This window comes from Miniopterus schreibersii (genome assembly GCF_964146895.1).
Source record: "Miniopterus schreibersii genome assembly, chromosome: 7".
Lineage (NCBI taxonomy): Eukaryota > Metazoa > Chordata > Mammalia > Chiroptera > Miniopteridae > Miniopterus > Miniopterus schreibersii.
Window position 1 is genome coordinate 6648492 of NC_138108.1, and position 27268 is coordinate 6675759.

General features: G+C 42.7%; 1 protein-coding gene across 1 annotated transcript in view; it reads right to left on the reverse strand.

Moving 5' to 3' along the window:
- COL4A3 (collagen type IV alpha 3 chain) overlaps positions 1-27268 on the reverse strand; it is a gene marked incomplete at its 5' end in the record, with an annotated part of 107774 nt that overhangs the window by 52353 nt on the left and 28153 nt on the right. The window contains 4 exons of the mRNA XM_081142862.1: positions 195-239; positions 739-783; positions 3153-3242; positions 4860-4916. Of these exons, the coding sequence (XP_080998988.1) occupies positions 195-239; positions 739-783; positions 3153-3242; positions 4860-4916 (237 nt within the window). The remainder of the gene's footprint in view (positions 1-194; positions 240-738; positions 784-3152; positions 3243-4859; positions 4917-27268) is intronic.

The window sequence follows — 27268 nt, forward strand, 5'->3', positions numbered from 1 at the left end:
CTAGTTTTTCAGGAAATACAGTTTCATTTGAATGACCTACCAATCCACTAACATATTGTGCTAGTCTACTGTGCCATTTTCATCATGTCGCGAATCCATCAATACCTATTTCTTTGTGCTATTGATTTAGCATCTTTATTAAAATGAATTTACTATTTATTTTTTCAGTTACACGTTTTCCCCCCATTACTTACTGGAAGTCCAGGAGGACCTGAAAATCCTGGTAATCCAGTTATTCCCTAAAGGCATAGAAGAAGGAAAGAGTGGCAAGAAAAAAACACCTTTAAAATATTCAACTTAGAAACAAAAAATTATTTACCATTCCCAAAACCCCATCCTGCAACTATAATTGGGAACAGCTAAAAACTCTTTGAAACACACAAAAAAGTTTTGACAAACTTTGTAAATCTTACATTTATGTTGATTTTAAAAAGACGTGATTAAGATTGTTTTAGGCCTTTTGGGGTGGACTTCAAAGGTATAATTTGATTATAGCACAGTGCTCAATCTTCCACGAAAACCAATACGTGCACTTGTACACACTGGTGTGATCCCCGCCCTATCCCGACACAGAACATCACTCCAGATGGTTCCCTGGTGCCTTTTCCATCCGTTGATACCGACCCCACAGAGTCACCACTATTTTGACTCCTACCATTATAGGTTAATTTTACCTGTTCTTGAACTTTGTTTAAAAAAATAATTCATCAAATAGGATGGATGGATTGGACTACTAACCCTTACACCTTTGGGACCAGTGAGTCCTGGAAGTCCTGGAGAACCCTAGATCCAAGTGGAAAACAAAAGTAAACACCAAGAAAATCATTTGACACCAAAAAAAAAACCACATAAATAAAAGGTCCCAGTTTTATTGACACGCCAAACAGTTTTGCTTTTGTGATTATTTCACTATTAACATGGTTCAGTTACCTGCTAGTTTCATTGGAGCTCAAATATTTATCAGTAAGGGCAAAGGAAGTTTCATTCAAACCCTTGCTACTCAAAGTAAGGGTGTAACATTCACATCATCTGGAAGCTGGTCAGAAAAGCAGAATCTCAGGACGCCCACCTCCCAGACCTAAGGATTCAGAATCTACATTCCAACAAGATGCACTGATGATTCCTGTTCCCACTAATGTCTGAAAAGTTCTGCTGTAAAACTCCCCCTGTAGCCAGACAGCTGTGAGGGTCTGATTGATACGAGTGAGTGACAGTTCCGATGCTGGCTGAGCAGGGCAGCCGATAATTCTGTGCGTAAGAAACACTTTACTAACAACCTGTACCTCACTTGCACAGATAAATACACAGCGGAGTAAGGACTGCCCGAGCCAGAGATACACTTTCTTTGGGCACACAATGAACACAGTTTTGAGGCCCTGTTTCTCAGAGGGTAATAACCTCAAATGGATACTATTGAACTGGGCCATTGGGGGGGGGGGGGTTCCACTTCCAAAAGCTGTTTTCATCATTTCTGATAGTTTCAGTATTTTTTGTTATTCCAGAAAAGGGTTGTTCCAGAGCCTTCTGAGATTGGACTGTCAAGGTGGAAGTTGGCCTTTCCTGGCTGAGGTGAAGTTTCTGGATGCAGGACCATGTCCCCTTCTCTGTAGGATGCTATCTGTGTTTGCACAAGAGGGGCTGGCAAGTTTTACTTCCCCAGTGTAAATATTCTCGTGCAAAAAAATATCTAAAAGTAAGATAGGAAATTTATAAATTTGAAAAATCTTTTGGTCAGGTTTTGCATTCTTTGTCTGCCATGGATCAAATGATCTTGTGTGGCCACATCTGCAAGCTGTGCTTTAAAATATGAATTCCATACCTATATGGTCCTATTAACCAATGTCACCCCAATAAATTTAATTTAAAAAATAAAATAAAATATGAACTCCCTGGCAACGTGGCTCATGGGTTTTCTGGGTTAGCTTTATGGAATTCCTACACATCCTTGAACTTGGCACATGAGATCACAGCTTTTATTTAAATTTATTGATGGCATCGCTAAAGAAATGCTGAAGGGAACAAGTGGAGTGGGCTGCAGAGAACAAAACAACCAAACAGAAAGGAAGGCGCTGGCATTCGGCTGATCTGATGCACAGGCCTGAGGGGGCAAAGTCATGCTAACAGCGAGACCGGAGCTCGCGCCCGGGGGGAGGCCCCGGCATGTGTCCAGAATCCAAATGACTTCTCCAAAATGGGGATCACAAGAAGGAGGAATGGAGACAGATTATTTTATTTTTGTATCACAGACTTTAGGATAAAAATTCGTGACGAGTGTGAAGGGCGGTAGGCTCTGGTCAGAACCTTAGGGTCCCTGATGTCTAAGGGATCAGCTGAGAAAGAGGAACCCAAGAAAGACAGGCAGGGTGGGAACCAAGAAGAGAGCCAGAAAAAGAAGGATTCCAGGAGCCAAGACTGGGTTTCAAGAAGAGCGTGGTCCCCTCCGAGATCTCTGGATCAAAGCAGAGGGCCCTGCTCGGGTCAGACAAAGACGCAAAAGTATGTATGGGCCCTGGCCACTTGGAGGTCCAGGTGGGCTCTGCAGGAGTGCTGTCGGGAGAGAGGGGGCGGAGGGCAACTGTCCACCTGCCGAGGAGTGACTGGGAGAGGAGCTATAGCCAGCAGAGTTGGGTATTTTTTAAAGAAGTCTGACAGAAAGGAAAGGATGGCAATCCTTTGGTTACAGGACCCGAAAGGCCTAGAGGAAGTTTTATATTAATATGGGGAAACAGTGGCTATGCTTAAGGACTGAAAGAGAGAAGCCAACATAAAAAGGAAAGTTAGAACTCCCAAGACAAAGGAGATGCCTCTAGGAGCAAGGCGATGCTTGCCCTCCCGCTGAGCAGGATGCAGGGGGGGATTGGTCCTGAGCAGCAGGGAAGAGAACTCCCCCGTTCACGGGAGAGAGAAGGTGGGGCCGCAGGTAGAGAAGCCGAGGGGGTTGGGAAGGAGGAAGCTGAGAGGGGACGTGAGGATGACAGCGGTCATCGCTGACGGGCTCGGCCTAGGATGCAGCCACGAGGCCCAGCCGGGCTTCGCCAGGCGCCCTGCACTCGGCTAAGATGCGGGTTTCTCTCTCTGTGCCCCGCAGCCCAGGGGAAGCACAAACAAGGGCAGGGGGACCGAGGGTTCCTCAGCCCCGCAGGCTGACGTACCTTGGGTCCCTGTGGTCCAGGCAAGCCTTCAGGGCCCGGGAATCCCTTCTGGCCAGGAGAACCTGGGGGTCCAGGAAGCCCTTTCTCCCCCTGTCAAAACCAAAACAAGATGAGAAAGACACACGCAGAACAGAAACTCCTCAACAACATACACAGCCTTAACCACGGTTTTTTTTCTTTATGACTTGATCGCCTTTTGCATATTTTCCCCCTTAGATTAAACAAAATTGGCCCTGAGCTGTGAGTGTGTCAGTCACTGGAAAGCTGCCAGCAGGTAGCATTTGCCCACAGGATTAGAGGTGCTGGCCTTGGTCTGTAAGGACTTTCCCCCAAATGGCAGAGCTAACAGAGCAGGGAGAGGCAGGAAGAAATCGAGACGGCAGGGGAAGCCCAGTTAGAAAGAGCGAGGTCAGTGGAGTGTTTTTTGGGAGGTGAAGGTGAGGGTGAGGCACAGGAATGTGTCTGGGAGGGAGCATGACTGCCCTGTAGCTTGACAAGAACAACATGCAGGCTTAGTAATTCAATCTGATATTTGTGTAGGAGATGCAGAAGAGATATCAAGGGTGGCAAAGTATCCAGTGTGAGCTAAATAGTTTTTTTAGAAAGTTAGATGATAATTATGGGAAAGCCCCTAGGAATGAGTGGGTGAAAGTAATTTAGGCCCAAAGTGTGAGACATAGTTCTCTGCCAATAAAGGCCACCAGTTGATTTGGTCAATTTAGTTATACAATTAGCAAATTAAATTTTAAAAGAGAGATCAAGCCAGCATACACACACCCAATAAAAAGAGAAATAAAAGAATTTGCTAGACTGCTCTCAGTACTCAAGTACCTTCACACATCTTACAATAGCATCTTGCACATAGTAGGGACTCAACAGTGCTTCTCGAATGCGAGAATGAGTCACAGCTTTCCAACACGGATCTGAATATACTATATGAATAGCTTCTGGAAAAAATCCTAAATCAAACTGCACATGAATTTTAGAATAATTTAAAATAAATATAATAACAGCTATCATAGTCAGCATATCAATTATATGTAAATTATTTTATCCGAAGAGCTTAAAATATGTTCTTTTAAAAATCCTTTCAGTCGCCTTTCAATATTAAGTAAAACATTAGTGTCTCTGAGGAAAGGGTTTTGTAAACAAACACAAAACTTCAATTCTGCCTCTGTCTTGATTATCACAAATTGCAGGTTAATGGAGCGAATTAATGAGAGTCCACCACATTTCTTTTTTCCCTTGAATTCTGCAAAGCAGCCGCTTGCTCCGCTCCTCTTGCCTCACTAGCGCGCTGCAGCACCCGTCCACCAGGGGGCGCGCCCGCACCAACGCTGCAGGACGCCCAGGCCCAGCGCTTGCATGTTTATTCTCTGTCAAAGTGAGCGAATCAAGTTATTTCCAGGGCCCCCCTCGTGCTTAGCGACATTGTAAATAGGGTACACGTAAGCTTTCTTTCTCGCTAACTTGCTGTTTCTTCTTTACAGGTCAAGAGAGGTAAAATAACTGCCAGCATTTACACCAGTCACCTGGCGCTTCCTCGAAGGCCTTTCTGTCCAGGTTAATGTTTATGTAGAATTACTCTAACACTAGATCTGGGGATTGGAGCAACACACGGCTGACCTTTCGGCTCCTAATGAAAGAGGAGTGTGAGCTCCTGGAGGAGCTCCACAGAGAAAAAAAGGAGATTAAGGTTGGTTGTACCTTCTCCCCTTTGGTCCCGCCGCAGAAGCACTGGCCTTTGTCCGCACAGACACAGCCCTAGGAGGGAAGGAGAAAGGCTTCGTGTAAAAACAGCTTAGCAAGTCCCAACTGACCCGGCAAAAGCAGGTTTTCGGTCCTTGGAGCGTTGAACACTAATCATTAGGAGCGATGAGATACTGTACCAATAGAAATAGATATTTTAAATATTATCTCAGCCACACATAATGAAACAGCAGCTTTTCTATTAATTTTATTTTATCAATTCTTCAGACCCGCTTTCACAGAAACGCATGTCGTTTTACCCGTTTGTATTTAACTAATTTGTTCGTCGCTGCCCACGCGACACCCCGAGGCTTCTCCCTGTTCACGTCTGTCCCACTGGTGGAGCTTTAGGATTGCCAAGGGCCAGTCAGTTCTGCCAGGGGCACTTATTAGTTTACAGAACCACAGCCAGGGCAGTTGTTCCATTGCTGCCCCGGAAGCCGGCGCAGCACGTGTGATGCTGAAGAGCTGAGAGCAGGACCAGCGCAGCCTGCTACAGGGAGATGGGTGCGGGACCTGTTTTCCTAAAATACAATTTTAAACTTATAAACATGGTTTAATAATTTAGTAATTTAAATAGACTATTTAGCCAAAAGATACAGCGGCTATATAATGTATGTATATATATATATGTACATATATGTGTGTGTGTATGTGTATATAATCCTTACTCAAGGATATGCTTTTTACTGATTTTAGAGAGGAAGGAAGAGGGAGAGAGAGAGAGAAACATCAATATCAGCGTGAGAGAGAAACACTGACCAGTAGACTCCTGCATGTGCCCCCACCGGGGATAGAACCCACAACCTGGGTAACGTGCCCTGACCGGAAATCAAACTGGCAACCTTTCAGCTCCAGCCAACTGAGCCACACCAGCCAGGGCACAGTGGCCATATTTTTATTCTCATTAATTTGGATTCACTTTTTTGGACCCATTTTTGAAGCACCATGAATATATTAATGGACTAGAATCCATTAATTACTATTCAAGTGCTAAATCCATTAAAAACCAGTCTGGCCAAACGGCACTATTAAGAAGGCATAACCAATGAACATTTCTTAAGCAACATTTTTATGATTTTTCCTCTTCAAACAATAAAGTACTTCTCAGTTTCCATGTTCCTTCATGAGTAAGAAGTCATTTGCCCTGAACAGAAAGCCCTTAATAATGCTTTTAGGTGCTAATTATTAACACATCAGGAAGTGACCAGAGAGTATGGTGACGCCCTAGCACTTTTGCATGTTAAACAACTAAACTTGTGAAATCATTCTTTTAACAGTCACATTTATTTTTTACAACGACCTCGCTTACAATGCAAAATAAACTTTGATAGTAGGGAATTTTATAAGGTTTAAAACTTGTTTTGAGCTGCAGGCAATTCAGAAGTGGTAGATGCAGAAAACGGTCCTCCTGTTCTGCCAAAAGGCGGGAAATAAATTCTCCTTTCACTGGAGGCAGACTCTTAGCCCAGAGATGGTACCAGAGGGATCTGCCCACAACTTGGTGGACGCACCCTTTTCTTCCTAGTTATGTCCTTACGTTTACCGCGCCGGCCCAAGCCCTCTGTCTTGTCAGTTCTTCACAAATTGATTGCCTTTGTCCAAAGGACCTCAAAGCCCACTGTGGTCACTTCTAGGGGGTCTTTGTTCTCTTGCAAAGGCTCTCACACACGTGTAAAGATTTAATAAAATGTGCGTGCTTTTCTCCTGTTGATCTGCCTCTGTCGTTTTAATTTTCAGGCCAGCCAGGGACCCTAAGAGGGTCGTGGAAAACTCTTTCCTTCCCCACAGCTGTTCCTGTGGGCTCCCAAGAATGTGGGCTGTTACTAACTTATTAACTGAATATCGCTGCTTAAATGCTCATGAGTTGTGGGTTTATTATGTTTACTAGACTGCAGGTAGGAGCTGTGTCGGGCAGGCAGTAAAAAATTGCCGTTTTATTCCCCAAACTAATAAAGGACCTAATTATGCGCTCACATGCCTTATTGTTTATGAATAGGCCAGGAAGTAATTTCCGAATAATTTTAGATATTTCTTCTTTCTACTCTCAAAACAGCCTGTGCCCTGTTTTCCTGTATTCTCCCGCCCTCTGTCCAGTCTCCCAGCCCAGCCCAGCCCAGCCCAGCCCAGCCCAGCCCAGCCCAGCCCAGCCGGGTCAGCATAAGGGGAAGTTGGCAGCATTCAAAGCTGGTTAACACTCTACTGAGCAGCTCTGTTGATTTTGCAATATAATTATTGACCCTCGCCCAGCCAATAGCCGGAGGCGAAAGTTTTTGTATGTGAAAAGAAGAGCTGACCGACTGCAGGCAGCTGTGCCAGGCAGACTCCATGGGCTGGCCTTTGCAGGGCCCTTCCACCCATTTCTGCCTTAAGCAAGTGCCCCTGAGCCTTGACAACACGCCCTCCGGGAAAGGAGGTGCCACCGTGCGCTGCTTTCTGCTTTCTCGGTGGCCCCTTCTTCCCCACCCCGAGCCACTGTCCCCACACTTGGGTATCAGAGAAATTTCACTGCAGCTGTCACTTCCTATCTTTCAGCTCCTGTCCAGAGACATCCCCAGTCTAGACATCCAAACCAGCCACCCGTCTGATTTTCTGGGCCGCAGCAAGCATGCAGGTCACTGGCGCTGACAAGATGGTACAATCAGAGGTCCCTGCGACATCTGGGAGTGAGCAATATGTTAAGGAGGTTTTGCCCATCTTATGGGATGCAGTGAGAGGTATTTATATCTAGAATCGTGAACTCCGGTTCTTATTTATTTATTCGTTTGCCCTAAGAGGTTTTGAGTACAAGAGGACTAAAAGGCCTTCACCACTCATGTGAGATTAATAGACTCTTCAGGATCACATGATCAGGAGGCTGTAGAGTAAGTTCACTTGATAACAATCCTGGGGGGTGGGTACTGTTATTAGCCCCATTTTACAGAGAGGAAAACTGGGATCGCAAGAGGCTTGAGGTTGGAGGAAAATTTTTAAAAATTAAAAAATGGAGACAAGCATGGAATTGTTCTATTTATATTTTGCTGTGTAAAGGGCAATGACCAGTCCAAACACATCAACCCACAGTGAATCTATCATTTACTCTCATCATTATTGTTGTAAGAAAAAAAAAATTAAGGTATTATAAGGGAAGCAAGTAAATGTTCACGAAACACAAGATGCTCCTTTAAAATGGGAACAAGTAGCTTTAACTTCATACACAATGTCTACACTGTTTTTACCTTTCTCATTTGCCTTGGTCTGGTGGAGTCTACACTGGCTGACACAGGCATGATTTTGAGAAGCACTAAACTAACCACAACTGCCCTTCTCTTCGGCCCCCATCCCTTCTGGTCCGATACCATCGGCTTAGTGACCTGCTGCTGCACAGTTTTCTCTTCGAGAGGTGCCAGCAAGCTAGTCTCGCAGTGTAATCAATTATTTTTTAAAAATATGTTCTGTAATGACACATTTTTCAGGAACCAATGCCCCTTAAGACACACACACACACACACACACACACACACCTGCCACAATGGTAGAAAATTCAAACTCCAGACAGACAGGTAGAGACACATATTGGGGCAGTGGGGGCCCCTTAGGTTGCATGCCTGGTGCGCCCATGTGTAGGACCAGATCTTTCAGAAATTATCTTTGACAATGTTATTTTAAAAACAAAATGTGGGCTTGTATACAAAGCTCACTTCTCTCTTTTTCTCTGACAGTCAGTGAAGAAGCACTGGAGGGGATTCTACCTGTTAACTGATAATCACACCAGGCGCTCCAGGGTTCCCCCCGTCTCTCCTGAGCTACTTCAGCTGGGGGTGAACCTCCCCGGAGAAGCCCCCCGAGGCCCTGTGCACACGGAGGATGGCCCCAGCCTCCCTCCACTTCCACGAGCTGCTGCGCGGCTCCCTCCACCCACGGCCAACAGCAAATCTAGAGTGAACTGAAAAGTTTTACATTTTCCAGCTTTGGGTGCCCAGGGAGTTGCTAGCAGTTTTTAGAAACCTATAGTCAACACAGGAATGTAAGACTTCAAGGAAAAATCCGTTTTTCAAAAAAAAAAATCCGTTTTTCTCTGTGAACCTAAAAGTAGGCAAAACGGAATGTAAGTCGCTGAGGGTCACCCACAAGACAAGGCCACTTTTTCGAAAGGAAGCCTCCTTTGGACCCTAGAAAAGACTGTGATCTGAACATATAATCACTGCTTGAGCAGCATTATTATTCTGAATATTAAGCCTAATAAACATGTTCTCTTATGTATGTAAGAGCTAACCCAGAAAGAGGTTGATTAAATACCTTTATTTGTGTCCGCTCCTTTTGAAAACCAGAATAAGAGGATGAATCAAAAATAAAATAAAGAATAAAAAAAGTATCAACCCCAAGAGAAGGAAACCAGGTAAGGAGCTAAATCAGACAGCACGCGCCAATTAGGTTTTGGAAGCTGGGCGGTGAGTGGAAGCTTCGGGTCGAGCAGAACCGTACCTGGTGATTGCTCTGGCACATGTCCTCTGTTCCAGTAAAAGATAAGATATAAAAAGGGAAGCAAGAAAGGAAATAGACTAAAAAACAAGGTAAATGTTTCTGGGGAGCAATGGAACAGAAGGCGGTGGAGCGGCTGATGCCCAAGGCGGCTGGACTAAGTCTAGACACCGGCTGTGACACCTGGGGTTTGGCTACGGGACACACAGGGGGCATGAGCCAGACACCCCATTTAACACTGCAGCTGACCCTTAATGTGGGTGTAGGGGGACGACCCCTGCGCATTCGAAGATCTGAATATAACTTTGACTCCCCCCAAACTTAACTACGGATGGCCTGCTGCTGACCAGAAGCCTTACTGGTAACGTGGACAGTCGTATTAACACATGTGTTGTATGTTATATGTATTACATACTGTATTCTCACAAATTAAGCTAGAGAAGAGAAAATGTTATTAAGAAAATCATAAAGAAGAGAAAATACATTTACTCTATTTATTGGGGGGAAAATCCATGTCTAAATGAACCATTAAACTCATGTTGTTCAAGGGTCAACTGTATTTAGATTGGGGTCATGGAGGCTTCCCAGTCAAGGCAGCTCCAAAAAGGGGGGCCCAGGCAGAGGAGAAAGGAAAAGGAAACAACAGAAGTTAGAATACAGAGCTATAGGAGCCAGCGTCTGAGATGGCCCCCGATGATCCCCGGTCCTGAGATCCATGCCTTTGTGAAGTCCCCTCCCACACTGGCCCCAGGTTGGCCTGTATGACCAATAGAATAGGGCACTGGTGATGCTATGTCACTTCTGAGACTAAGTCATAAAAAGACACTGTGGTGTCACGCTCTCTTGGATTACTTGCTCTGGGGAAGGTAGCTACATGTCAAGTCAAGGCCTTAGGATGAGGCCAACGTATTGAGGAACTGAGGCCCCCGACAACAATCCTGTGAATGAGCTATCTCGCAAGCTAACCTTTCAACCTTATTAAGCCTTAGGTGACTACCCCCAACCTACACCTTGACTATGCAACCCCTAGAGAGACCTTGAGACAGTACTGCCCTGCTGAGCTGCTCCCAGATCCCTGGCCCTCAGAAAATGTATGAAATAATAAATGTTTGCTGCTTTCAACAGCCATGTTTTGGGATAATTTGTTAGGCAGCAATAAACGATACAGGGGCCCACCTAAAATTAAAAGTTTGATGAAAACGATGAAAGAGAAATTCAGGAAATTTCCCCAGAAAATAGGACAGAAGGAAAAAAGATAAATAATCAGGAAGAAAAGCCAAGACGGTGTGAGGATCAATCCAGGATGTCCAGTGTGTGACCAGTAGGCAGGCGTTCAGAAAGTCAACAGAGAGAAGATGAGAGCAGAACATTATCAAAGAAATAATACAAGAAACAATTTTCTAAGGTAAAAAAGTCAACTCTTCAGATGCACAGGGCCCATTAAATGTCCTTCTTTCACAAGCACACACATGTGAGGTGTAATATCATGACATTCCAGAAGCCTGGGGACAAAGATCCTAGAAGTAAGCGACAAGAGCCACATACAAAGGTCTTAAAATTAAATTGGCCTTGGATGTGTCAGCTGTAATACCACAGGGAGATGTGTCAGGAGGCCTTTAGGATTCTAAGGGAAATGGATCTTCAGCCCAGACTTTATACTCCCCAGCCGATACCGTAAGCGTGAGGAAATATAGACATTTTTAGATATGTAATGCGTGAAGATATTACCTCACAGGCACCTATTCACAGAAAGCTACTAATTCCACCAAAAAGGGAATTAGTCCAGGAAAGGGAAGGACATGATGTCCAAGACAGACTCTAACTTAGGATGACTGTCTCACGAGGACATGGTGCAGCTGACCCTGATCAGAGCCACGGCATGGGGGCCGCCCCTGAGGACACCAAGGAAACAAGAAAATTGTCTGACGAATGTGGCAGTAGAAGATTTTAAACTTCAGGAAAAATGTAAGTTTGTCCAAGAAACTCTACAAGCGTGAAAAGTAGTGGCTCAGCGGGGAACCCATTTCCATAATCATACACTAATGATTTAACAGAAGTTAGGATATAAGCAAATTGGCAAGGTCTGAGAAAAAGGAGAAGTCCTCACCTACCAAAGTGCAAGTCAGTCAATAATGTTAAATTGGCAAATTGGGAAAAACCTTTAAAAGCCTGTTTTTTTAGAAATATGGAGGCCAGTAATGGAAGGAAAAGCTACCGGAGTTGAAAGCAGTGACTCCGTGGAGGGGAAGTTGGGGGGGGTGAGGCCAGGAGGGGAGTTTGTTTCAAGTCTTTAATAGTACAAGTATTTTATTATTTTTAGTATTTTATAGTACTCTATTTTTATTTTTTACTGTTTACTTCACTAAAAATGAACAGCAAAAAAAAAATTCACCTCAAAAGCAGAAAATTTCCTTTTACTTTACATCTAAAGTCCTACGGTTTATTATTTTCTCAAACTAAGTTCATTTGAAGTGAGGTTTTCCTCCAATTTGGAAAACTACCAATTCAGTGTTGACTTCCTGGTAGAAAAAATACAGTAAGAATAAACATAGGAAAATTTTAAAGAAAAATGATTCAGGCAGCTGCTGAAAAAAACCTCATGCTCACAGTTCTTTGCAGACAAAGGTAAATTGGGAGGTTGCCTGAGCTCCCACTTGCTACGTGCTCCTCCGCTGTCATAAATCAGAGAGTAGGAAGACTGCAGGAGGCCTGAGGGCTCATCGGCCTTCTAGTGGTTCTGAGGTGGGTGGAGGTTTTGTGTGGAGCCCAGAGCCTCTCATTTCCCTGGGGCAGACGAGCTGCCTGCAGTTTTGGGAGACTGTGGGGATCTAAAGGCACAGAGGCCGCGCTGCGTGTCAGCTCTCCTCCCCAGAGTCCCCCCAGGTGGGACAGCCAGGGCCCCATGACCTGGGAGCTTTGTCTCTAGGGGGAGCACCTTAGAGAAGAGTAATATTTACAGCTGAATTGGGCTCTGGCTCAATTCCTGGCTGGGGCTGGTCACCCTAGAAGTGGGGGACAGTAGAAGCCATCTAACTCACGCTGATTGGGGCTGGAACATAAGCCAGTAAATCATAAATATAAATCATAAATATAACTCAGTATATAGAGTAAGAAGGCAATCTGATATACTGACTTTGCTTTGTAAAATGTATGATATAGCCTGGCCAGCATGGCTCAGTGGTTGAGCGTTGACCTATGAACCAGGAGGTCACGGTTTGATTCCCCGTCAGGGCACATGCCCAGGGTGCCGGGCTGATCCCCAGTAGGAGGCATGCAGGAGGCAGCTGATCAATGACTCTCTCTCATCGTTGATGTTTCTCTCTCTCTCTCTCTCTCTCCCTTCCTTTCTCTTAAATCAATAAAAACATATAAAAAATTTTTTTAAATGTATGATATAAATGTTTGGGATGTTTTTGTTGCATTTCTTTTGATTAACACACTTCTTTGACGACACCAGTTCAAATCAAATTGTGATGAAGAAAAATCTCCCTCCTTAGTTTCATGGCATTCCAGTAGAAACTTAGGTTTTCCTTTTTCGTATCCATTCATTACCTGGAGCCCCTAGTAATCTTATTTTTTCCAGGAGCCCATGCCCAGAGAGTAGGTCTGAGGGCCCGAAATCTCCTTTGCATATCAAGCATATTAATCAGGAACTAAGACTCCCCTAGAAAACTATTATACTAACCTCTGCGGTATTTATGAAATAAGAAAACAGAATTTACTTTAAAATTAGAGGCTAGCTGGGATTAACTATCAACCCTAAATAAATTTCCCATTATGCCACTTCCCTGATTAAAATCATGTCTTCATTCCCTGTGGCCAGCAGTGTCAAGTCTAAACTCATTGGCATGATGTACGAGGCTTTCTGTATTCTGGTCCCCACTATTTATGCAGCCTCAGAGGCCATGGCCACCCCGAACTCTTTCACATTCCTGTGCTTTTCCACATGGCCCTTCTTTGGCCTGAATGCCCACTTCTCATTCCCCTGGCTCAGGTTGGCCAAGTCCTGCTTGTCCTGGAGAAGTTAAAAGGTTACCTCTTTCTGGAAGACCACTTTCCCAGTCCTTCAGGGAGTTAGTTGCTTTCTCATCTGTGTTGTGCATAAGTGCTCTGACAACACATATCTAATTATTCATTTACATGCAATTTTCCCCAACGCCTGATGAAGGACAGTTCATGGAGCCAGGGATGGGAGGAGCAGTTCTCCCGGGGGAAACTGTTCCCTTAGCTGTGTCACATGACTTAATGGGCCTTCGGGGGTGGGGGGTCCATAGACATGGAAAAAAGTAATAGTACAAATATCCCTTCATTTATCACCCAGGGTGGGAAATAGCACATTACAAATACAGTGGAAGTCCCTGATGTTGTCTCTAAAACTGCCTTATTCTGGCCCTAGCTGATGTGGCTCAGTTGGTTGGGCATTGTCTGTGCACCCAAAGGCTGCTTGCTCGATTCCTGGGCAGGGCACATGACCAGGTTGTGGGCTTGATCCCTGGTGGGAGGAGGCATGCGGGAAGGCAGCTGATCTATGTTATGCTCTCGCATCAATGTTTCTCTCTCTCTCTCTCTCCCTCTCCCTTTCTCTCCCTCTCAAATGTGTGTGTGTGTGTGTGTGTGTGTGTGTGTGTGTGTGTGTGTGTGTTAAAGGAAAACCCCCACCTTATTCTGGGGAAACTGAACAAGCTGCACTCTGTTCTTCTCTGGTCCATGCAGGGAAGAGTACTTGTGGACATGGAAATGTTGGTGAGATTCAGTCTTCAGCAAGTACAGGAAATCAGGAGAAACTAAGAAAACACAGGCCTCAGGGAATCTACAGAAATCATGAGCAGAAGTTGGACTTCCCATGGACTTGAGACGGCATCCAAAGAATTCCAAGTAGTATAATCCTCAAAGGAGAGGACACTTCCAGATAGCACAGGGGCTACAATTACAAAAAGTAGATGCTCAGTGCATGTTAACTGTGTGAAAAGATAGATCACATGGTGCTAAATGCATAAAGTTGGTGGAAGGGGCAATTTATACAACTATGTAGGACATATGGCTGTTATTAAAGCAGCAGCAGGTTAGAACTGAAACTGGGCGAATGTCAAGTACAAGGCAATGCTTCATGGCTCTGAAAACAGATTACAGAGAGACATAAATATAATGATAGGGGGAGCAAAATGTCATAGAAAAATAAATAGGAAAATGTAAGCAATGTCTCTGGGAAAACAAGCATTTGGATACTTTAGACATTTTGATGAATTTTTCTTCTCATTCAGGTGACTGATAGCAAGTAAATAATATCTTAGGAGCAGGTAAACGAGAAAGCCATGGGTGAATTCACCAGCGTCCTTAGGCTTAGCGGTGGGGGGGAAAATCCAGTAGCTGGCAGAGCGTGTTATAAATGGGAAGCACATGAAGAGAAGAGCTAATGCATGAGCCAGAGAGCAGAGGAAGCGGCAAAGGCAAAGATGAGAGAGAAACAATGGGTCACACACAGCTTTCATCCTGAGCTGTTTCCTTTCAGATCGGAAGACGTGAAAGTCTGCTCAATGCTGACAGGTTTTGTAAGAATACAACAGGATATGAGAAATGGAATTTTTATTAATTCTGCATTTTAGAATCCAAGATACAAGTAGGCCAAAATAACCCAATTTAGAATGCAAAGAAATTGACATTCAGGCCTAAGTTCTCGGCATCTCTTGGAGCTCCCCGAGATGATGGTATCTGCACACTTTCCTAATCTTTGCTTTGCTTCTCTCGTGATATTAAAAATATCTTTTAGTTGCTGCTAAATAGAGTTTCATTATTCAGCTCAGATCAACAGAGAGGGCACCTAGATATCTTGCCTCACTGTTAGTTTTGGAAGGAAGGTACACAAAGAACAAAGGCGCATTTAAGTTAGTTTTCTCAAGGCAGTGATGTCATATCCTAATTTTAATAAATTCAATGTCTTTACGTGACATCTTTTCAAATGTGCAATTGCATTTAGAAACCCCAAAAGGGGGTTTATCTATCCTGGCAAGTTCAAATTCAAAATAATTCTATCTATCTATCTATCTATCTATCTATCATCTATCTATCTATCTATCTATCTATCTATCTATCTATCTATCTATCTATCATCTATCTATCATCTATCTATCTATCTATCTATCTATCTATCTATCTATCATCTATCTATCTATCTATCTATCTATCTATCATCTATCATCTATCTACCATCTATCTATCTATCATCTATCATCTATCTACCATCTATCTATCTACTATCTATCTATCTATCTATCTATCTATCTATCTATCTATCTATCTATCTATCATCTATCTATCTATCTATCTATCTACCATCTATAATCTATCTATCTATCTATCTATCTATCTATCTATCTATCTATCTATCTATCTATCATCTATCTATCTATCTATCTATCTATCTATCTATCTATCTATCATCATCTATCTATCTATAGATATACATTAGGCAGTCCTTTAATAAGACTGGCAGTCAGGACTAATGACAACAGCAGTGTTGTGGGCTGTGCTACAGTCTTTATACAACGTTGATATTCTGTCAAGTTCAGGTATTTTTTTAAAAAAATATATCTCTATTGATTTCAGAGAGAGGAAGGGAGAGGGAGAGAGAGAGAGAAACATCAATGATGAGAGAGTCATTGATCGGCTGCCTCCTGCACGCCCCCGACTGGGGATGGAGCCCGCAACCCGGGCATGTGCCCTGACTGGGAATCGAACCCCGATCGCCTGGATCCTAGGTTGATGCTCAACCGCTGAGCCACGCCCGGCTGGGCAAGTTCGGGTATTTTAGGACACTAGGTCCGGGAGTCGCTTGTGTGTTTTAATGGCGAATGTGACTATTACAGCAGTGCTGAGACTATCCTCAGCCCTCCAGCAAGCATGGTCTTGTTTGCACAAACATTCTGCACAGTGGAACCAGCAAAGCCAGTAATGCCCAAAATAATGTTTAACTTTCCGGACTCCACATTTGAATACTTTATCTCCAAAGAAAAATACTAAGGTCTCAGCAGAGATGACGGTGCTCAGGGCTCCATATGAGCACATTTTTCTGCACAGTTATCTCTCCTATTGAATTCAGTTGCTGGAACTACAAATTTCATTTCCAAATCTTAGCATGGTAAATAAACTAGTGGGAGACACATGGATAATTCTCACAATGTACAGCTTCACTGGAGAAGTGGAGGAAGACTCCCATGTTAACAGTCATGCAGTGATGATACATCCAAGCATTATTATTATTTTTCTGTCTGATATCAGCTTTTTCTACAGCCCAAACCTGTGACCTGGCTATGAGCACAAACACCCAAATAAAACTGGATTATAGCTAAGAAAGCATCATGGTTAAAATCAAGACAAGCTGTTGCAAATGTTCAAAACCAGCAAATATGCCTTCAGATGCACCCCCTGTGGCTCGGTGGTGAACGCCCTGCAAGCTGCTTGCTTAGAGGAGCAAAGTGGCTGATGTGAGCGTAGGCAGGAGTCACCTCACTGCACATGATTATCAAGAGGAGTCGCGATTGGACCCAGGCTTGTCGGGAAACATGAAATATTCTACGATGTAAAATTTCTAGATAATTGAAGTTGAAGCCTAAACACGTCCAAACTTTGCTCCTCTGTCATTATGTTTCCCGCTCTCTGCCTTTGTGAATAGGTTGTGAGTGACATAATCCCCCTTTCTAAACGCTGTTGCTCTCACTGTCAACACTTCTGTGTCCTAATGGATTCTTGGCACATAACTGACGATCGAGAAATATTTGCTGAGTGATGCTATTGCGTGTATAGAGATATCTGCATCTATCACATCTGATTGCAGGATGGTATATGATTTTAATAGTTAAATATGCTGTTTTTTGAGGGAGGCTTTTTTGTGGTATTGCTGTACCACCCTTCCTTCTTTCTACTGTTGGTTTCCCGCCTGTAGCTGTCCGTATGTCTTCCCACATTTCTGTTTCATATATGCTATTGATTAAGAAATCAGGTAACTAAAGTTGGGTAGAATTGCTTGTAAATTCAAAATGAAGAGATTCTGGGTAAGTTCTGAAGGCCTCAACTATAATTGCAGATCAAGAGCTTTGTAGCATTGCTTTTTGATTATTGAGATTGCAAGGTATGGGGCTGTTTATATAACTAATAAATAAATATTATAATAAATTATAAACAGTCATATCTTAAACACCATCGTATTAAAAAAGAACTTCTAGTTGTGGTAAAATATACATAACATAAAATTTACAATCTTAACCATTTTTAAGTGTACAGTTCAGTGGTGTTAAGTACATTCACACTGAGTTATTTTCATCTTGCAAAATTGAGACTCTGTACCCATTAAACAACTCCCCATCTCCCCTCCTCCCAGCCCCTGACAACCACCATTCTTTCTGTCTTTATGAATTTGACGACTCTTGGTGTCCCATATAAGTGGACTCACATACTAATTGTCTTTTGTGACTGACTTATTTCACTTAGCATGATGTCCTCAAGGTTCATCTATGCTGTCACATGCAAACACCCTCTTTTTTTTTTTCTGATTAAAATTTTAATATCAAGAGTAATGCAAACATCTATCATTGAAATTCAAGGTCATGAAATACATACCTATACATACGATGCTAGGAAAACTGAGGGAGTACAAATCTGACCATAAAACAAACAAGATTTCATAAGGGGTTGGCTACATACATTCTGGCATCTCAATACAGCCTTGTGCCCTATTGGGAGAGAAGATATGACACTAAGTGAAGAGAAAAGCTGGCTAAACAGTGTGGTCATATTTTTTTAACTGTAACATACATGTATATGCATAGATTCAGGAAGTATACACACAGAATGGTTAAAATGGTTATCTCTGGGATTGAGATTATGGTTCCTTTCATATCTGACTTTTTACTTTCTTAAATTGTTTTAAAATTTTGCAAGCACATTACTTCATAATCAGGCAAAAACAAGAACAATTTTATTTTTTTAAATAAAAGGAAATAATGATGATGAGGATAGGCTGTTAACCTATCTACAAAAAATGAAAAATAAAAATTCATTGCTGAGAAATTCTCTGTTTCAGGTTAGGTTTATGTTGGTTTCTCATTTCAGTCCTACATTCTAATCCAATCAAACCAACAAAAATTCTAATATAAGTCTCAGGCATTCAAGAATGAATCAGTCTGAAAACAAATATTTTCAGGTACACTTTTCATTTTTGTGGACTAGCCCTTAGGTAAGGATGTGATAAGAAAGTTCTTGAGGCAGACACCCAGACTATGGAGCACCATGAGCTTATAAGAAGGCTCTTCAGAAACGGGCACTAAATACATGAGAAGCAGGCGAACAGCCCCCGTGACCACGTTTCGAAGGACTCGGCAGTGAGCCTCAAGTTCTCCACACACAAATCTTTGAAAAGTTTCTCACTTTACGAACCAGTGCCTATAAAATTCATATGAACTGGTATGTGAAAAACGGGAAGCCAGTTGTGCATCCAGAGATAGCCCTGGGACTACAAAGTGTTTTTATAGGCTCATTTTTTAAAAATGAAAAAAAGTCAGAACTCTAGATGCACTCTATAGCAATCTGGACTTAGAGCAAGAAACAGAGAGAAGATTATGATGCTGAGCGGTCATGAAGATTCCACTTTCTTCAAAATGTGTAAGACACAAACAACAGATGTCTAAATCAGAGAAGATACAGATGACAAAATCCCCATCCTAGAAGACTTCTCTGGTAGAACATTGGGAAGATTAATGGCATGTCTGATACCTTCAGAGTTTTAATATACTTGAGTGTGAAGAGGCTCTAGGAACAACTCAACACAACCTCTTAATTTTTAGATGGAGAAAAAGTATTAATTATATAAAGTGTATATTAATAACCCTGCTTTTCCAGTGTGCATATTTAAGGGATTATAATACACGAAGGTTGTGTTTTACTAGATTATAAAGAATTTTCACATCAATTACCGTTCCTAACTTTGTGGTTTGTGACCTAAAGAGTCCCTGGGGCATATAGATTTTGCAATACATGGATGATAAAATGAACTAGACTCCAATTTACTTGAACTATCTTCAGAACTGATTCTCCAATGATCTATATGATATAGATAATTAACTCTGGTTAGTTTCTGTCTAGAAACATCTTCAGTTGCTTCTAAAATGCAATCAGGATCTTTGTGACATTGGGGCTCTAACTCCATTGTCATCTGCCTCTTATCACACGAAAGGCAGGAGGAAGAATTTACATCTCCTAGGTGTGGTTTAGAGCAGGGATAGAAATACAGCTGGAGGGCAAATCTGCTCCTCCGCCTGTTTTTGTCTGACTCTTGAGCTAAGAATGGTTTTGCGTCTTTAGATGGAAAGATACCATCAGCCTTTCCAGTTGTTCAAATTGTTGAAGACCTTGCCTCTTGACTCATAAAGCCTGAAGTATTTACTTTCTGACTCTTCAGAAAAAGTTTGCTAACCCTTGGTACGGAGAAGACAGATAGCAGAAGTCGAGTTGTTTTTCAGACTGTGTGATCTCGGGCTGTTTAAGGACACTGTCTGTGTCTCCACAGTCTTATACCCTATGAGACCTCTTAACTTCATTCTAGTTTGTGTTTGTGCTACACTCTAGCTATTTAAGACATCCTTAAGGAGCCTAATTTGCACAGCACCCGGAGACTAGCACTGTAGTCTCTTGCTGTGGAGGGAGGACAGCTGGGTCAGGATGAAAGGAAGTAATTACGGTGTTTACAAACTTCTAAATGTCAAAACAAAAAGTTTGACCACAACAAGTTTGTTTATGAATGGACAGGGCTATTCTGATTGAGTTGAGGACCCTCTCTAGAGCAAGGGTCTTGAATTTCACTTCAAATGGGCTCATAGTCTCCAAACACATAAGGGCAATGTTGTTCTCAACTCTGAAACCTCTCAACTACTTTCACCAGGAACCTACAAATCACAGATGTTCACCCCACTCTATGGCCTGACGTTCGAGGCCCCAGAGTAAGAGCTGAGAGTGTTGTTTCAGCATTAAGGCAAGAGCGGTATGCACTGGGGATGACCAAGAGCCACAAAAACTGAGAAGCGTCCTTCTAACACGTATACGGAAGTCTGATAGGCCCATAATAGACAAAACAGATCCAAATAAAAGAAGCAGGGAGGGAAGGGAAGGTGCCATTCTAGATTTCAAGACATTATATAAAGCTATAGTAATGAAGACACTGTGGTGTGGGTGTAGAGATGGACAAACAGACTAATGGAACAACACAGAGAACCTAGAAATAGACCTGCCATATATGGAAACTTTATATACAATGGGGCGAGTGCAGGACAGCCCTGGGGAAAGATACACTGCTCAGTAAGTGGTCCTTAGTCCACCGATTATCCACAGAGAAAACAACGCAAAGCTTCTCCAGCTCATACCTCCAAAGATCAGTGCCAAATGGACTGAGGACTCAAATGCAAAAGACGAAATTTTTAAACTTTCAAAAGAAAATTTAAGTGTGTATCTTTATGGCCTTGGGGTAGGGAGGGACATCTTAAACAAGATGCAAAAGCATAGATTAGAAATGAAAAGATTGATCAATTCTACCGTATTGAAATAAAATACCCCTCCCCGCCTGTGCTTCTCAAAGGAGACCATGAAGAGAATGAAGAGCTAAGTCATAAACTGATATGACACAGGCAACACATACAGCCAACAAAGAAGGATAAGCACCTAAGAGCAAAAGACGAAAGATGGGCAACAGGTATGACCAGCGGGGCCACGGAGGGGTGAACGCGAGCAGCTGGTTGACGTGTGCAAACACGCTCCGCGCTCAGGAATCAGGTGGGACTTTCTGCACACCATATTGGCAAAAACTAAGAGTGGGTCCCAGATGGGAAACATTAAGTCGGACAGCACCAAATGTGGGTGGAGATGAAGAGACACCGAAACCCTCGCATCCTGCGGGAGAGGCTGTAGACTGGTTTCTCACGGGAGTGTAACATGTCCTCACTAAGGGAAGTGTGTGCACACCTCCCGCAGCAGCTCGACACCTAGTGTGTTCCCTACGGAAACCCTGACATCCCCACCAGGACAGGCGTGCAAACACGTTCACAACAGTTATGCTTGTAATAGTAAGACTGAAAATCCCCACATACTCCTCAAGGCGGAATGGGAAGATAAATTCTGTTACAGTCACAGAATGGGATACTATATAGAAGTGAAACGAAGAGACTACAGCTTTATAATGAACAAGGGTCACTTTAAAATTTAAACACGTGTAGAGTGAAAAAATAGCACGTCACAGCAAATGCAAGCAGTGTGATTCCATTTACATTGAGTTCAAAAATAGGCTCGGTTAGACGCAACCTAGACCATGCACCCTTGGGGAATCTCCCAGGATTATCCTGGGATAACCTTCCAAGGACCCCAGCGTGGGACAGGAATTAGCACTGTGACTTATGATGTTGGTGGCATATGACCACTTCTACCCTGGTTCTGTTTGGAAAAGTAAATAAGAAGTGCAGAGAGACAGAAATACTTGGAAGAGATGTTTATTTTCACGTTATATTAAAATGCATGTCATGTTAGCTTGTGCTTGATCTTGAAGCCTGGGTGACTAAGGCATTCCACTTGCATGATATTATCTTTTTTGATGCTTGCCTAGAACTTTTCCCCTAAGGCACCGAGACGCTCTTCTAATTTAGGAAGCTGGGGTGAAAGGCAAGAGATGACAAGAGTGGACAGGGTCAGGTGTATAACCTTTCACCTCTGGGCTTTGGAATGGGGTCCTTGCCCTTTCCCAGGACTTAGGCTTCCACTTGGAAATATCTCAAAGTCTCACCCTCCTTCTGTCCTCTGGACCCCCTTCAGATCACAGAAGTGGGGACAGAGGTGGAGTTAAGAGTTTAGGGTTTGAGCCCCTGCTCCACTACTCTAGCTGAGCAGACTACCTAACCTTCCTGAGCTTCAGGCTCTTCACTGGGAGAAGAGTGATGATAAAGAATATTTCCTTGTGGGTTGGTAGGAGGCTTAGCTGAGGTGATAACGTAAGATTACACACTGGTGTATAAATGTCAGTGAGGTGATTTTGCTACCCTGTGATCTTGCTGAGCTTCTCAGATCTTAAGGTGCCTACAAATCACCTGGGGGGGGGGGTCTTATTAAAATGCAGATTCTGATTCAGTAAATCTGGGTGGGGCCTGACAGTCTGCATTTCTAACAAGTTCCCAGGAGAGACCTACGGTGCGAGTCCATGGGCCACACTTTGGGTAGAAGGACCCAGTCAACTACTTCTACTCTTTCTGCTGTTCCCACAATGACTCACTTGCGTTGCCTTCTGGTTTTCTTCAATCTGCTCTCTCACCCTCTCCCTAGTCTCATCACAACCTGTCAAAATCTCGCTCATCCTTCAGAACCAGACTCTAATTGATTGCACAATAGAGTTACCTCGGGAACTCTTAAAACCCTCTGAAGTCCTAGCTATACAGCAGTGGAATTAGAATGCCCGGAGGCTGAGCTCAACCATTAGTATTTTTTAAAGCTGTGCAAATGATTTCCATGGAGAGCCCAAGGTGAGAATATGTGCCCTAAAGCCTCGGCTGAGCTGCCCTGATCCCCCTAAATATATGAGTTGACTCTCCAAGACACTTCTCTTGTGACATTTGGCATCCTGCTGCTTTCTTTAGTTACAAGGATCCTTGACTTATGCTATCCAATCAAGGATAGTTCCTTGAAAGTGGAGACTCTGACTTCATTATTTAAAGCTTGTGAAACTCTTAAGAGAGCATTTTGAACTTAGTAAGATTTCAAAAAATATATTTGTTGTATTAAGGTGTATATTAGCATGAGTTTCAATCATTATGAGACAGAATAGTGTTATCATTGATAAATATTTTTGAAGCAATTTATTTGCTTCCATGTTATTTTTAATTGACAATAATTTGAGCTATACATAATATTCTCAAGAAAATGTACACATCTCTGAGATTATTTATGACTCTAAAAATAATTTCCAATATAAAATATCCATTCTGTGACCATGGGGTATAATAAAAACATTGTATGTCCAGAGGCATTGAAAACAAATTCTCCTGTGTGAGAAAGGAATATTATAATGTTTGTGCTACTGCAGAGACTGCTGAACTAGAGCAATAGAATTTTGTTATGGGGTTTTAGCTTTAATATATAGATAAAATGTTTAAAACTGTGAAATAAAAGAAAATACACTAGTCCTCTAAATTTCAAGATAACATGTAGACATGTTACACAATTTTTGTAAAGTAATCAAATTTACATTTCTGCCTAAAGAAATTTCTGTTTCTTATTTGACGTATAATTGAATGTTTCCATGATTTTCATTTACACATTTTAAAAGGTGGGCCAAGAGGACAAATGAACCCAGTTTGCCGTCACTGCTGTGGCACCTGTGTGCCTCTCTGTGCACTGTGGACCCTGCATTCGACCAGTCATTAGCCAAATATACTGGGAATACTGAAAACCGGCTTGATTTTGTGTTTATGTGTGCAAGTACATTCACAAACACACTTGACATCACAAGTTTTTGTCCTGAGGATTCAGACACACAGTGAGGAAATATTTAAGTTCCTTCATTAAACATTTCCCTGATTAAACAAGGGCGCTACGTCTAAACAACTTCGACAAAGTACAACTGAAACAAGTCTGGGGATAAAATTTGAAAATCCCTGGATTCTTGGTCCTGTGTCCAGCTAGGCAACTGTTGGGTAACAGGATTAAGCAAAGAAAGAAGCATTCAGGAGGAAAATACAAAGAAGGAATTCTGTTAGCCTGTCTCTAAACGCTCACAATTTCTGTATTTTTGAGGCATCTATTTGCATGGGCTCCTTCACATGCGGTGGATTAAAAAGTGTTGGGTTTTTTTAGTATGTTTTTTTCCTCCCTAGCAGGAATTTAGTAAAGGAGAGGGGGAAAGGGGAAAGAAAGAAGAGGGGGAAAGTGAGTAGAAATAAAGACTGAGGGAGAAAAGAGACAGAAGCAAGAGAAGAAAAGGTCGAATGAAGGTCATACCGGATGGTCCGTAAAGTAATAGCTTGGATTTAGTGAACATTTGCATGGCAGGTGTTGTTCAAATTATGTTATTTCTATTAACTCATTTAATCCTTACAATATATTACAGGTGAAAACAAACAAACAAACAAAAAAAACACCACCTGAGGCACAGAGGGATTTAGTAATTTTGCCAAGGTCACCCAGCTAGTAAACGATGGAACTTGGACTTGAATTCAGGTAGCCGAGATCCATGTGCTATCAAGATGCCACCCGGTGATATTCCTGCTGTAAATTACTGTTCGCATCAAGAATGTCGGCTCCACACTGACAAGGGTCTTGCCATTTTTTTTACTACCGCACCCCAGGTTCTCTGTAAGGCTGAATGTGAGTCGATGAGCATTTATTAAGCTCTTACGACATCCCTGCCTCTGGTCCAGGTGCTGAAGACCCAGCAGTGAACATCCCACGCTTGGGGAGCTCATATCCTAGAGGAAGGTGCTTGATGTGTGGTGAATATTTGTGGAATACTGTTGCTGAAAATAAAATGAACTAGGACATAAAAATGGACTTTGCTCCTGTGGCATATGGCTTTTTTTTTTTTTTTTTTAAATACCAGCATCACCAGTCCAATACACATAAGAAATTTTGCGGCCAAAGAAAGTCAGCCATAGTTATAGAAGTTAGGGCTTCAAGCAATGCCTCCAGTAAAAATGGTAACATTTTATAGGAAAGACAATGAAGCATAAAAAACACACACACGGGAATAACCCCATGGAAATACAGACAAGTATGAGTTACGCAGCTGTCCAGGCGCAGGTGAAGGACGCATTGCAGGGGACAAGAACTCGGGTCGCCCTGACGCTGACGCCTTCGCGTCACAGCGCGCTGGGCCCGCAGGCTCCCGCGGGTCCTTATGTAATCGCACATCGTAATGCGACAATTCTGCAAGGCCTCCTGCGCCTGGGTTCTCATCCTGCTAACCAACCTTGAAACCAAACTGCTAAATAAGCCTTAATGCACCGGCAGATCTTGAAGTCTTTTTTTTTTTTAACCAGATTCCAGGTTAATGGTTAAGGGTTGGCATGGAAAGCGTACTCCAGTTTCCTCTCAGTGCTTGAGTTAATCATACATCACCCTGGGTGTCTGAGGGACCTGTCAAAACAAGCAGTGGCAGACTGGGCTCATGTCTCACGTGGGATCAGGGGCCGCTTGGGACAACAGGGCCCTGGCTACCTGCTTCCAGCAGACGGGCCAGGCGGGGAAACGCGCTCTGGAGCGCTCGGGGCCCATAGACGGTTTTAAATCCCCCGTCCATTCAGGACCCCTTCTCTTTCCCAGTTGTTTTCGATGCGCTCCATAGTCACATCAGGCATTTCTAGGTTTTTAGAATGAACTATTTGTTTCTTTAAACACACGACCCCACACCTTGGGTTTCACAGCCTATTGAAATCAAGGTCAACTGGAAACAAATACCCTCGTCTCTTCCTTTTTGTGCGTTTCGGCTTTAACTGAAACCACTGACGGAGAAGATAACCTCACATACAGTGCGAGTCTGGGATGCGACAGATTTGCTTTTCCAGCCCTGATATGTTGGGTATTCTTCCTTTCTTTTCTTTCATTTTGCTTTTTGATACCAGTCAACTCTATTGCTCCTATTAAACTGTTGTTAAGATTTTACCAACAGGAAAAATAATTTTCCTCTCAGTGGAAAAGTTTTACATCTTAAAATTACTCATGGACTTGTAAACAGAGGATCCGCTCCCCGACCCCCCAGAAAATATTCCCTTGCTCTTTACACAGATATTGTTCAAATTCTTTTTTCTTGGAGCCGATTGGCTCCAGGCTAACTGGCAGAGATAAATCAGGGTAACGTCTCAATCTAATTAAAATAAATGTATGTGTTCAGGCAAAACCATTTTAAAGAGCACTCAAGACATTTCATGATTTCTAAATTAAAATTAAACGTAAAAATACAATTTATAACCTGAATTTAAGTAAATTTAAGAGAAAAAAATTCTTTCAAATTTTTTGAATGTTTCAAAATTGCTATAATAAAATTTTAGGGGGGAAAAATGCAAACTAAAACCAAACGAACATAAGCAGAGATCTGACACTTGTAGTTGACCATTAAAACCATAACCTTTATTGTGAAGGCCAAACTATGCTCATGCCTACAGAATGTGGAACCTTCAAGGCTGTGAGTAAACATGCACTATAATTTACAAACTCACATATAAAATATAAAGTTAAGGACTTGCCTCAATCTCTGTATTCTCTTAAAATCGTGGAAGGTATGACCCATCCTTCATGCTAGTTTTGCAACATTTTATACGCACAGGAATTACCCGGGGACCATGGCCAACGCATAAGCCCTTCTGAGCTTCTGTCCCCTACAACCAGCCCTCATTCTGATTCAGAAAGTCTGGGCTGGGCCCAGGAATTTGTTCGTTCCAGAAGCTGCCCCAGGTGACCCTGATGCCACGGGTCCTGGCGGGCCGTTGTCCTGAGCTGTGGGTAACAATGCAGGAACACTGAAGCAGGGATTAAGCCTGGCCCTGAGTCACTTCTCCAGCTGAGCGCTCCAAGGACCTTAAGGGGAGTTTCAAACCAATCTCTTTGGAATGCTTCAGATTAGAGATAAATCTCTTAGATCTGTTTTGATCCAGTCACAGTTGTAGGCTGAGCCAAAATGAACTACAACGGGGCATTGATCACCTGATTACAGTTCAATCTCTAAGCGACTTCTTTTCTAGAATGATGGGGTGTGTCAGGGGCACGAATTTCCAGGGGCAAACATTTCCAAGTGGTACCAGCGATAGAAACAACCCAGCCAGAGAGGGGGGTAGGTGGATAGACAAGGAAACTGGTAGCTAATTCTGTTATAAAACCACCGAGTTTGCAGTTAC